General features: G+C 49.1%; 4 protein-coding genes across 4 annotated transcripts; all 4 read right to left on the bottom strand.

Moving 5' to 3' along the window:
• Positions 1–6: 6 nt before the first annotated feature.
• B0J16DRAFT_46933 (uncharacterized protein) lies at positions 7–1256 on the bottom strand. Its single transcript, XM_046133899.1, has 4 exons — positions 1135–1256; positions 1032–1084; positions 811–979; positions 7–766 (listed from the first exon to the last, which is right to left on the bottom strand). Exons 1-4 carry the CDS (start codon positions 1167–1169, stop codon positions 133–135), a joined length of 891 nt encoding a protein of 296 aa, XP_045990470.1. The 5' UTR covers positions 1170–1256; the 3' UTR covers positions 7–132.
• A 407-nt stretch (positions 1257–1663) lies between these two features.
• On the bottom strand, positions 1664–4015 carry B0J16DRAFT_379280 (heterokaryon incompatibility protein-domain-containing protein; the record flags this gene model as incomplete). The annotated part of the gene is made up of 2 exons (XM_046130988.1): positions 1664–3522; positions 3568–4015. The coding sequence occupies 2 exons, from the start codon at positions 4013–4015 to the stop codon at positions 1664–1666; spliced, it is 2307 nt and encodes a 768-aa protein (XP_045990469.1).
• Positions 4016–4770: 755 nt separating this feature from the next.
• B0J16DRAFT_331228 (uncharacterized protein) lies at positions 4771–6153 on the bottom strand. Its single transcript, XM_046126548.1, has one exon. The coding sequence runs from the start codon at positions 5810–5812 to the stop codon at positions 4883–4885; it is 930 nt and encodes a 309-aa protein (XP_045990468.1). The 5' UTR covers positions 5813–6153; the 3' UTR covers positions 4771–4882.
• A 494-nt stretch (positions 6154–6647) lies between these two features.
• B0J16DRAFT_331227 (uncharacterized protein) lies at positions 6648–9930 on the bottom strand. The gene is made up of 2 exons (XM_046126547.1): positions 8534–9930; positions 6648–8486 (listed from the first exon to the last, which is right to left on the bottom strand). The coding sequence occupies exons 1-2, from the start codon at positions 9569–9571 to the stop codon at positions 6825–6827; spliced, it is 2700 nt and encodes an 899-aa protein (XP_045990467.1). The 5' UTR covers positions 9572–9930; the 3' UTR covers positions 6648–6824.
• Positions 9931–12382: the final 2452 nt, after the last annotated feature.

Raw genomic sequence — 12382 nt, 5'->3', positions numbered from 1 at the left:
GCATGCTACAGCATTCGTTTCGGCACATACACTTAACATAGCTTTCATCGAGAGGCATTGCGACACTCTCAACCCATCTCAATTGACCCGACCCAGCCATAGTGACAGAACCCTAAGCCCAAATCATCCCGCTCAGCTCGACTTCTGCCTGGCATTCTGAATCCTCTTACTCAAACTCCCAATGTTAAAGAAGATCCCAATAACACTCTCACTAACCCATCTAGGCAAACAGCTCAAAATCCACACCTTAGTAGCCATACCACCCGCATAAAACCAATCCGGTGTACCCCCAATCAACCCACCCAGGTACCCCTCTCCCTTAAGCGCAGCAGTAACAAGCTTTCTAGCATAAGTCTCAGTCTGCATCGTCGCCGTACGCTGACTGAACGTCAACCGCTGCTGAAAGAAATCCTCAACAGGCTTGTACAGTGAGTTCTGGGGAAGAGAGCGATGGGTGCGGCTGGCGATGTTGGAGCGCACTGTTCCGGTGACGGCGTTCATGACGCGGACGTTGAAGGGCTTGAGTTCCAGGCGGAGTGCGCGGGACCAGACATTGATAGCGCCCTTGGAGGAGGAGTAGATGGCGCCGAAGATGTAAGGTACCAGAGTGGAAGTGCTGGAGATGTTGATGATAAGACCTCGAGCTTCAATTAGGAGAGGTGCGAAGATTTGAACCATGGACATGGGGCCGAAGACGTTGACTTCGTAGGTGGCGCGGACGTCGTCGAGGTCCATATCCAGAGCGGGGATGGTATGAGTTCGGCCGCTGGGGATGTCAGTGAGGTTCAATCGATGAGAGGTGGGACATACGCATTGTTGACGAGAATGTCGAGACGTCCTCCGGTGAGGTCAGAGACTTTCTCCATACACTCCTTGATACTCTTGGGGTCTGTGACTTCAAGAGGGAAGCAGCTCATGCCAGGACCTTCAAGATCCTTGATCATGTCTGTGTTTCGCACGGTCGCAATGACATGGCAGCCTTCAATTTATTAGCTGGTCATTCTTCAGTTTCGACTCAATAAGTAACTGACCTTGGCGATTGAACTCTTTGGCGAGAGAGTGCCCAATGCCTCCAGGTGAACATCTATACTCATTAGCATCTGACACTCAATTTTTCTGCGATGGGGTTCTTACCCTGTAATCAGGACGTAGGTCTTTTTCTCAGCCATAATTCCGACAATTGAAGTTCAGTTCAAGTCTCTCGATACTGGACAATTGATGTGTTGAAACTGCAATTGAAGATAATTGAAGTTCAATGAGGAGAATGTTACATGTGAAGGTGGCATACGTTGTTCTCTGAAATCCGCGGGTCCCCGCTGACCGAGGTTCGATGCACAGCCACAATCAGCGGGCAACAAGCCACATTTTGATGAGCAGCTGTCCAGCAGATGGGCTTTGGGTCCGAGATCCCCTGTCGCTGTAAAAATTACATGATGCTGGAACTTTCGTGCTTTGAACTTGGATGCCGTTCTCTTTTTTTTTCCCCTTTGGAAGCGACATGCGGAACGTCGTGTTCAACTTGTCATACCTAAGTGCTAAGTCAAAAGCAGGAAGTCATTCAATTGAAACGAACCAGTCTCAACAACCACTCCATCTGATCCTGGTCGCCGTGGACAAAAGCATTAAACGGCACTTTAGGACTGGCAATGAGATTCATCCTCCCTCAGACAAGCTGAATAGTCATCCATTCAGCCTTGGCCGTGCCCTTCTCTTCTGTGTCGCCATCATCATTCTCTGCTTCTTTCCATGCTCGTGCGGAGTCGCGCAACCTCTGCTCAAACTCATCACCTCCAACAGGAAGGTTTTTCACTAACGCATGGATCACTTCGTCGGCGCCGAGACCATAATGCTTAGTGAAGCTACCAATGCGAACGAATTCTCTCATTTTCACGCTGCCATCATTTTGTGGTCTCTCCTGGACCACCAGACCCATGATCCTGGGCATGTTCCATGTCCTGGTATAAACAAGCGGTACGATGAAACAAGTCGGCACAATGTTAACGCATGGCTCGAGAATAACATCGAGTGTCGATGCTTCATTGCTATGAGCCCGTGGGTAAGGGAGTGGAAGTAAGAAGCCGTCCGTGGTCGCGTAATAGTTTACATTCTCGGTCTGATCAGTGGAACTCACGATGCGGTTGTAGTTACTAGGCTCGCCGATATTGGTGTACCGAGCCTGAACAAGGAGGCCTGATATTTCCAGTGACGCTGATTTGGGCAGACCGTAAGCATCGCTCCCCAAAGGCTCAAAGTTAATGCTGCGCAGGTATGCCAACGAACCCCCCTCAGTTCCCGGTATTCTTTTGGTCCGTCTTGCCGCCCGAGGGTTAAAGTGCTCCAGTGACCATCCGATAGGTCCTGGGCAGGCAGCCCATGACCACGAGGGAACGATATTACCTGGTCGGCGATCGAATGGACCTGAGCCAAGCAGGAGCGTTTGTGTTTTGACTACCGGATACCAGAGAAGATCTTCAACCCAATGAGCGCTGTTCAAACCAGCGACGTACTCGACAGCTTGATCGGGTTTCTTTGTCTTCTTTTCATACAGGTCCGGATTGCTATCAATAGATAGAGTTGTCTCTAGCGGCCTTAGTAGAAATCTTGCGATGCCTGATATAGCAAGCAATCTATCTCTCTCAAATGTCAAATCCAGTTCCATAAATTGGACCACAAGATTTTTCCAAGCCGAGTGGTTTCTGTTCTCATGGTCAAGAAGATTCCTCCGCTCATAATCCCCTGCACCTGTATAGGTTTTTATGGGGGCAGTCTCGGAAGCTGTTGCCTCATCACATTGCCAATAAAGTTGGTCGTCCCCCAAATATAGAACCCTTGCCGACAGAAGCTGTTCTTGCAGCACCCATCCTCGTCGATTGACTGGTGTTTGATCAATAGCTGTACGCAATTCCTTTTGATCTTGCACAAAAATGTACCGATCAGAGAGAGCGCTTGGTTCTGGATTCCCGCCGTCCCACCGAGCAAGTACACGAGTATCTCGAGGCCGAAGAAAGCCGCAAGGAGATTCCCAACAGATGCTGAAAGTGCAAAAGGCATTTGCATAGACCTCCGTCATGGTCGCAGCTTCATGAAGAAAGTCATCGGCTGAATCTTGGAAAATGCAAAGTGAATCGATCCAAACGTACTGAATACCCAAATTTCGACAGAGTACGAAAACGTCTTGGTAACTACGTGGCAAGATCATGTCGGATTGGTTTGTTTGGAAAGTGAGATAGTTGCTTCTCAGAAGGCGCGGCGTGTTCGTTGTCCACTGGTGCGATAGCGCGACATACTGAGAGAAATCGTGGTGATTTCTGGTTTCGATGAGCGACCATGTTTGAGAGTCATAGTTGTGGACATCGATGAGTCGTGTCGGTACGGTGGGCTTATTCACAGCACGCCTCTTGGTAACACATCCATCGCCCCCATGGCTATGGCCCTCGTCACACTGGGAAAGCCAATTCTTAACCGTCTTCATGGTTGTTCCTGATCCCATATGCTCCTCCAAAGGCGTTTCGTCGACAACTTCTAACGAGCGGTCAGTCGCCGTTCATGTGTCTGTGAAGTAGTTACCTTCAAATCGCTGTTTCGTAGTTCTCTTGAACCATAACACAATGGCATCCCAGGTTTTTGTGCCATGAGAGCACTGCAATTCCAAGGTCCCAGAGACATTCGTCAAATCATGTCCACCAGTAGGACAGAGATAGAACTCTTGGCGCACTTCATCATGGTAGGAAGCCATGGGCGACTCCCTGATGTGCCGCCAAACAATCCAACAAACTGGACAGAAGCTGTCAAGGGACTCGCAGAATGATTTCCAAGACGAATGAATGAGCCCCGGGGGTTGCGACAATGTCATTGAGAAAGAGAGGCAGCCATGGAACTCCGTGGCGCTAGGAGAGTCATCATTTTCATCTTTCCATACTTCTTTGACGGTTTCCTCTTCACGACGCTGATCTTCAGGAATGTCGTCTCGTTTGAGAATGCGAAACAGGTCATAACACGGATCACAAAGTGCCATTCTGATTTAGCGTTCTGTGAAACATTAGAGAAAGGTATTGACGCGGAATGTCGAGTAGCTTGAGCAATATTTTGCATCTACTGAATGTTGGCAGTGGTCATTCCCCACCTCAAGGCACACAGCTAACTACAGCTTCTCGAGGCTGACAGGGGAGGACAGGCCAATCAGAGCCAGATATCAATCGGTGCGGCGAACGTCGCATCATTTGCGGTACCGATCATGGGCGAAGGCATCGTGATGCCATGGAAGCGCAACTTCAAAGACGGGTTCACGCTGTCAAATCTACCTACGGTGATGAAAGTTGAAGCGACCTTGGAGAAGTAGGTGGGAGAAGAGATAGCGGGGCAAGTCCGACAAGGACGCAGACAGGGCAGGAGCTCCATACAGCGAACGTTCCCTCAACATCTGCGTAGAAGCAAATGACACATGGCGAATAAATCGTAAAAGGCATTGCGGCGAACTTGTGTGACATTGGGTATCCAGCGGGGGGTTTGAATGCTGTTGAATCGTGGTTATAGACGTAATTCATGCATTCATGTTTCAGATGAACAACAATGAGGGTTGGGGACTAAAGGAAGAGGAGAATAGGAGAAGATACGAAGATTGGAGAAAGGCCAGTGCGATGAGGGAGGAAGAGGTGCTGAAGCAAAAGATCGGGAAGGAGGCAGGAACTTGACGAGGAAGGAGCCTGACAGAGCAGCCACCAGCCACCGTACACTTCCTTATCACAGCGAGCAAACACAAACCAACCAAAACACAATTGTAAAGACTCAATATGTACGCTAAATGCCATAATGACCATATGATACACTATCCCAAACTCCAAGGCTAATACCTCATTCTATGTATCCCATTAAATCCCTTCTTTTACTTCTGCATCTCCCCATGCGGTCGCCACGGCGTACCCGGCGCAGTCTGCGGCGAAACCATCGCCGAATCCCCCGCCGAAGAATGCAATCCATCCCTACTAAACCCTTCTCTAGCATACGCATCAACAGGTGTAGACCCAGGCATCTCCACAGCAACAGATGAAGTCCCATCCATCTCAAATATAGGCGCAGGAGCAGCAACAGCGTTATCAGGCGGTAATTCGACAGGGCCTGCGTTGGGTTTGTATTGCGGTGTGTAGTAGCCTCCTGCGTTTGGGTCGGGTGTTTGCCAGCCTGAGGGTTTGGCTTCGGAGGGTGGGTAGGGCGAATTGTGTGTTTCGTAGTTGGGAAGCATGGGGTGTGATTCTTCGGCGTTCTTCTTGCAACGGTGTAGCCAGAACCAGACGAACAGCCCAAGTACAGCTGCGCCACCTGCTGCTGCACCAACAGCCACACCGATTGTTGCGCCCGTTGTCAATCCCGTGCTTTCATCCGCAGCAGCATCAGTTTCTGTAGATGCAGCAGCGGTATCGCTAGTCTGCGAAGCACTCTCCGTCGCACTAGCAGTAGCAGTACCACTAGTCGTAGACACTCCATCATGCGCAGCCTGTTCAAACTCCTTTTTCGTAGTCTTCATAGGTGTTTTTGATTCCGAACACGCTCTATTCATCATATCGTACGTCTTATCAATATCATTAGGCGATTCCTTTCCGATACACGCCGCAGACCCAAGAATGAAGTCATTGTTGTAATTTCCCAGACCGCAGAGACAATAATTCAATTCTTTCGCGTCGTTGCCGGTACAGGAAGCGTCTTCGGCGTTTTTCTCGAGGCAGGATTGGGCGCCGGATGGGTAGAAGGAGAAGTCGTTTTTGAGAGCCAGTGTTGGCGTTAGGAGGAGGGCGAAGGTGAACCAGCGCGACGCCATGGCGGGCAGAGTAATTGGTTGGTAACGATCGTGATGTTGTTGTTGTTGTTGTTGGGAAAAGCTCGAAAGCCCCTTGCTGACAGGTCGACAATTGGTGATATACCCGGTTTCAGCTCCAGCCACGGTAATAGCTAGATCTTGGTAGCACCAGAAGAGCAAGACCCAATTAAAAAGTAACGCAATCAAACTCTAAAAGCGAATGACTTGTACGAAAAAGCGAGTGTTGGTAGGTTGGATAATTAATTATGTAGATGCTGTTGAATTGGTGTAGAGAGTAAAAAAGAGGAGAAGAAACAAAAAGAGGGAAAAAACAAGAAACACGGAAACTAGCCGGAACCAATAATATACGTACAGCAAGCCATCATGAAGTAATCGGCACTCCCATGGATCTAATTTAATTACGTTCGACGATCCTTTCGTCAGCACCAGTACGGAACGAGTTTAAAACAGCCCCAGATGGTAAGATCGACCGCCCCATTAAAGCGCAGCACGGATTCATCTGGAAAAGATCTGATTCGTTGTAAAAGTGCTTAGAATAGCTAGGCTGGTTGGATTGTGGCTTGTGATGCAGGGTAAGATGGACGGATTCATGGGAGTCATGGAGTGGATGAGATGAAACCAGATGATACTCCTGCAAGGCAGATTATCTTCAAGATCTTTTACTGCGAGATTGATGGGTTGGTAAGCTTTTACAGCCCTACGGACACGGAAGTGGCTTGGCAGGGACACTGATGCACATCATCTATGCATGTTGGTTCAGCAGCCAACTCGGTGAAGCTCTCAGCATGGCAAGGACATTTCCGCACTGCAACAACACTTGAACTTGATGCACAGACTCAAATTAAGGGTATCATCTCATTCATTATCATTCACCAATTTAAAATAAAACCCATCTCACATCATCAAGCGTTAAATGCGTATCCACCTCACAACATGTTTCCCTCCCATCATCCGGCAGTCTACCACAATCAGTTTCGCTCATCCTCGACCCTACAAAGCATTGGAGTCCCATCTACAACCGTCCAAAAACCTTTGCGAAAATCTCCCTAGCCTTCAAAAGATTCACCAGACAAATCCGCTCATTATCCAAATGGGCAGAATCACTACTCTGCCCACAAGGCAAATGCGCAGCCGGCGCACCAAATTCCTTCTCAAGAAATCGAATCGCGGGAATACTTCCGCCCTCCCTGATATACAATGGTTTGCGCGGTTTTCCCATCTTTGTCTTCACCGCTAGAGCATCTTCTTCGGTCTTGGATTCATCGGGTGTTGCTTCGCCGGATGTCTCGAAGCACTCTTCCCATGTTTCCAAGATGGCTTTCTCGAGGGTTTGGAAGATAGCGTTGGTGGGATCGCCGAGCCAGGGTTCTGCGCGATTGTCCACTGTGATTGTGATTTGATTCTGCGATTCTAGCTGCGCGAATTCGTTTTCGAGGAATTTTGTAAGGGCTTCGATTACGAGATCAACTTCTTGACCTGGAACGACGCGGAGACTGATGTGTGAGCTGGCGTGACTGCTAACAAGACTGCCATCCGGTCCAGAAACTTTGTACCGATGAAGTGTAAGATTAGGCTCGCGCCATCGTGCCATGAGGGATTGCTTGAGTCTATCCTCTGGTCCCTTTTCCGGATTGCTGCGAATTAGAATACGAGCTATGTCATCGTAGCGCGCTTCCTCTTCGGGTGTAATGGGAAGAATACCGTCGTAGAAACCGGGGATTTGGACCTTGTTGCCAGGTCCTTTGAGTTTGCCGAGGATTTGGGTCAGGTCTGACAGAGGCTCGTTCATCATGTAGGAACCGTCGACACCGGAGTGGATATCTGGACGGGGCGCGTCTACGCAGACTGTTGTGTGCAAAACACCACGAAGACCGTAGGTTAGGCATGGAACTTCATCGTCGAGCCAGTAACTGTTGGCGAGGAGGATGTAGTCCACTTCGCCGATGAGATCTTTGTTCTTCTTGACAGCTTCTTCAAAGCCCAGTGACCCAAATTCTTCTTCACCTTCAATCAAGAAGATGACATCGTTCTCCAATTGCTGGTTCTCCATAAGATCGGTCACGGCGTATAGCGCAGCGATGGTAGGACCCTTGTTGTCGCTGACTCCACGACCGTACAGGTAACCATTGGTGCCCTGCATGGTAAATGGATCAGTCTCCCATTTACCCTTGCGGCTATCAGCTGCGACGACATCGTAATGACCGTAAAAGAGAATTCGCTTTCGTGTCTCAGCAGCTTCTTTCTTAGCCGAGAACCTCGCGTAGACGACAGGGTTGTGATGCTTCTCCGTGCTAAGCAACTCGACATGTCCACCCAGTCGCTTGAACAGTGCACCGAGGTATGTAGCACCCTTGCGACAATCCTCCGCGAATTCAGGTCTCGAAGAAACGGTCTTGTATGATACGAAATCTCGTAAAGACGATAGCAGAAGATTATCCGAGGCTTGCGAAACCTCCTTCTCCTTGGTGCCGCATTTATCGGTGTCGATGGACCAGACAGAAATATTATCGTCGTTCGCGCCCGTGATGAAGTATTGCTTGTTCTTGTAATTGGTCACAGCCGAAGCGAGGACCTTGCCCTGGTGAGCTTCCCATCGAAGAAGACACTGGTATTTCTGGGGAACGGCTCCGGAGGCGACGTGTTGGTATTTACCGTAGTGGGTGGTGCTGTATTTCTGCAAAGAGTCAGTAAAGTCCCGGTTTTCAGCTGGGAAGTACTCACGCTGGCCCAACCATTAGTTGCAGCAGTCCACAAATATCCCCAACCCATCTGAATCGACATGATATCGCAGTCATGTGCCTTGATAACTCTCAATCGCTGCGCGGTATCAAGATCCCACAACTCAACGATACCATCAAGTTTGCCGGCGTACAAGAATGAGCTATCGAGCGCCATTGACAAAACAGACTCGCCATCGTCGGTGCCCAATGTCATGATCTCTTGTATACCGCCGCCAAGTTCCTCGTCGTCCTCGACTGTATGTCCCAAACTCCAAAGCTTGATTGTTCCATCGCCCGCACCGGAAATAAGGACGTCGTCGTCGGTTCCAACGTCAACGGTAGGTCCCTTTGCCATGAGCATACAGTACACGTAGCCGTAGTGCGCAAAGTTCCTCACACAACCAGAGTGCATCTCGAGAACATTATGTGCCTTGGGAATTAATCCCCATCGATCGTCGTTGCGTCGGGGTGTACTCGCGCCGCCGCCGACGGCCTTGGAGTCGAAGAAGCGATGGTTTCGTCGGTCGGGATGTTGTTGTGATTCAGGCGATACTCTCGCAGTAACATCATTAAGCCCAACCCATTGAATAGTAGCATTCTGCGCACCAATATACACCGTTTCATGCTGAGGACTATACGCCGTGCAAAAAATATCACCAACATCATACGACCCATAGATCTCGTACAAACGAGTCAAAGTTTTAGGATCCCAGACATTGATGATAGGATCTCCAGCACTCGAGAACAAGAGCGACGCATCAGGCGATAGAGCGAGGGAAAGAACACTTCGTTTATGTGCTTGTACGCGCTTGACTTGGCGGAAGGTATCGAGTGACCACGCTACGATTTCGCCATCTTGTGTGCCAGCGTAGATGGTTTCGTGCTGTGGACTGACGGCGAGGGCGAGGATGGTGCTTGTGTGGGAGAGCGAGTGGACGAGGTCGGGGCTCGTGGCGGGATCTTCGGCGGCTTCGAGGGGGGAGAGGATTGGGGATGATGGACCGGGAGACATAATCGGTGATACCGTCCGTGAAGGCATTGTGAGGGTTTCTGTGGGTGGTTGTTAGGTTGGTGATTGAAGGGAGGGGCAGAAACGAGATGAGGATGGGATCGCAGCTGGAATAAAGAAGTATGCTGCTAAGAAGAATATTCCCAGTGGGAGAGAAGAAGCATAGAAGGTGGTATATCACCAGACGGAATGTAAAAATGTGGTGTTGAAGTTGTGATAAGGGAAGAGAGTCAATCGGCGGTAGCTCGAGTGCCGAGACCGCTCACAAATTGGGCCCCAGTATGACGCGATCGCGCTGGGCCCCATTCAAGGGTCCATCCCTTGCGGCTCTCGCAACGCCAACAACTCCAGAGAACAGAAACATACTCCGAGTCAAATGGCGAAATAGGGGATGAGCTTTCGCAATTTGACTTTCTCAAACGTTGAGCTTCTTTGCTGTCAATTGCTGGTTGGTAGAGCTACAGCCTTCTGTCGAGTACACGTACACTGTCGACAATTGGCTGTGACTGCGCCACTTGGACAGCCTTATAGCTCACCAGCCACAATCTGTGTGGGAAGCTACCCGGGACTAGCCTTTCGGAGACATATTGATGGGGATTTGTAAGTCGACACACTTGTTGTTAATGTGAGATGAAGCCAGAGTGTCAATTAAGGTGAGGTGAAGTGAGTCCTCGTGTGAATACTCAAAGTTGCTTGTGATGATGGAGTTGACCGCTTGATCTGGATATGATAGGGGAAACAAAGGTTGTTACTTTTATCGCGATACAAGAAATAGCACCATAACAAGAACACACGGGTGGAAATACAAGGGAACATATGCAGTAAATTGCCAACTCACCATGTTCAGAAACCATCGTTTCTCCAGATAAACGCTTCTCATTCAGTAGTATCTTTGCGCAGCCTAGACAGCCATCGCCGTTCAACAGCGAAACGTCAGAATACATGTTTACGTGCATAAACAATACAGCATCAACGAACAAAAAGGCGGATGTTATTAATAAAAAAGGAAGAGGAATTGGGTAAAGACCGGAGAATAAAGCAGAGTTAAGATGGCAGCTACCTACCTGAGATAAGACATTCCTCCCCCCAACAAACGCCCGATTGTACCACAAGACAGCTGTGTCGCGTCAACCCCGACAAGTGTCTTGCTTGTGCGACACATCAAAGACAAATAAAGCAAGATCAAAGACACTGGCTCACCGATATTTTAAGCCACCCCTGAATATGTGTATTGATCTGCTCTTTCAGCTGGGGTTGGCGATATCGGGGGACCGGGACGGCGCGGTGGACGGGACACACACCAGCTGCAGGTGGGGGTTGCAATCGCCGTTGGATCGGACCCTTGTTCACGTCATGTCACTGTGAGATTTAGTCGGCGATTGTTTATATGTGTTTATTTCTTATTTCTATCTACTGTAATATCTTGTATGCTCTGTTCTTGATTCTATGGTGGATTGTTGTTTATATCTGATGTCCTTGATATGCGCCCGGGGTATGATGCTTGATTGACGTCAATTGAACCCAACCCAAATTATGGCGTTTCTGCAGCGCATCGTACTAGAACCGATAGAGGAATGCTCACATTCCGTTGTCATCAGGCTCTATGAGAACTTATACGGATACTTCTAGGTTGATATGCCCTTCAAAGACGAGACAGCCCTTCGAGTCCACGACTGCAACTTGCAGGAGGAGGTTTCCAACAGCTCCAGTGTCGGTGGGTAGACGATAATGCGAATGTCACCCAAGCGAGCGGCTTTGAACTTGAGGATCAATTGGTTGACTGTAGCTGCGTTGACGATTTGCTGGACTTTTATGACAGACCCCACGTGGATCTTGTTGCATCGAGTGCCCGCAGCTCCGTAGATGACTCCAGAGTCACGCTATAAGAGCATTCATATTGGAGGTGGGATCTCTAAAAGCCAGCATTGCTTGAATATATAATACTGAGATCCGGTACTAGATACTTGGCGTCATTTCGTATAGTCTTTAGGTTTTCTCTCGTCTCATTGTCAAGGCCGGTGATGATATCCTACTCAGCCTCTAGGGCACATAAGACAGGAAGGTTAGACTCCCTATCGCAATCGCGCTCATTTTCTTCGACAGCGTCTAGGATAAGTTGTAGCCAATTTTTAATATACTAGTATCTTTCTGGGTGATGTTGGCATGTTTTAATCGTCGGCAAGCATGTGTACGCTCTTCGTGTTTCGCCATGTGCATTTTCAGAGTTGATTGCAACATATACACTTTGCCACAATGTTCGCATGTATGCGCCAGGGTCGGTTGGATTTCTGTATCATTTCTGATCCCTTTGTACTTGGACGGTCAAGTTATATATAGGGCCCGTACACCAGCATGGACTAGGGCACCAAGCTCCTTGCATACCAAGTTATGGGTTGAGAGCGAATACGTTGTATTCTCCCTCGAATCCTGCCAGTCGCGCGGCGAGGAACGCGGACAAGTGCTCACAACGTCGCCTCGACGAGATTCCTATTGTCTAGTTCAACCCTGGCTTGTTGCTTCACTCGGTATATCTCTTCTGAGATGTCGAGCAGATTGTATATACAGCCATCGTCGCATAATGGCCGCAGCATCAAGACATCTACTTCCTGCAAACCGTAGAATATATGGAAACATAAACGGTCTTGTGGACATAAGCGTGTTCGTTGTACGCGTGCTTTGTAGAACTGGTTCTGAGCCCCAGGATTCTCGATGATGAACGACAGGTGCTCTTCTTGGATCTCGATACGCGGTCGAATTCAGACTGTAGTCGTAATGTCAAGTCGCGCCCTTCGTTGGCTTCATCTTCTGTCATGATCCTCCCTGGGCTCTCCCAAGGATGTT

This window comes from Fusarium flagelliforme, assembly GCF_020744385.1.
Source record: "Fusarium flagelliforme strain FIESC 12 MPI-CAGE-AA-0113 chromosome Unknown B0J16scaffold_1, whole genome shotgun sequence".
NCBI classification, from domain to species: domain Eukaryota; kingdom Fungi; phylum Ascomycota; class Sordariomycetes; order Hypocreales; family Nectriaceae; genus Fusarium; species Fusarium flagelliforme.
Note: the sequence above shows the minus strand (reverse complement) of the source record. Positions and strands in the feature narration are given on the sequence as shown.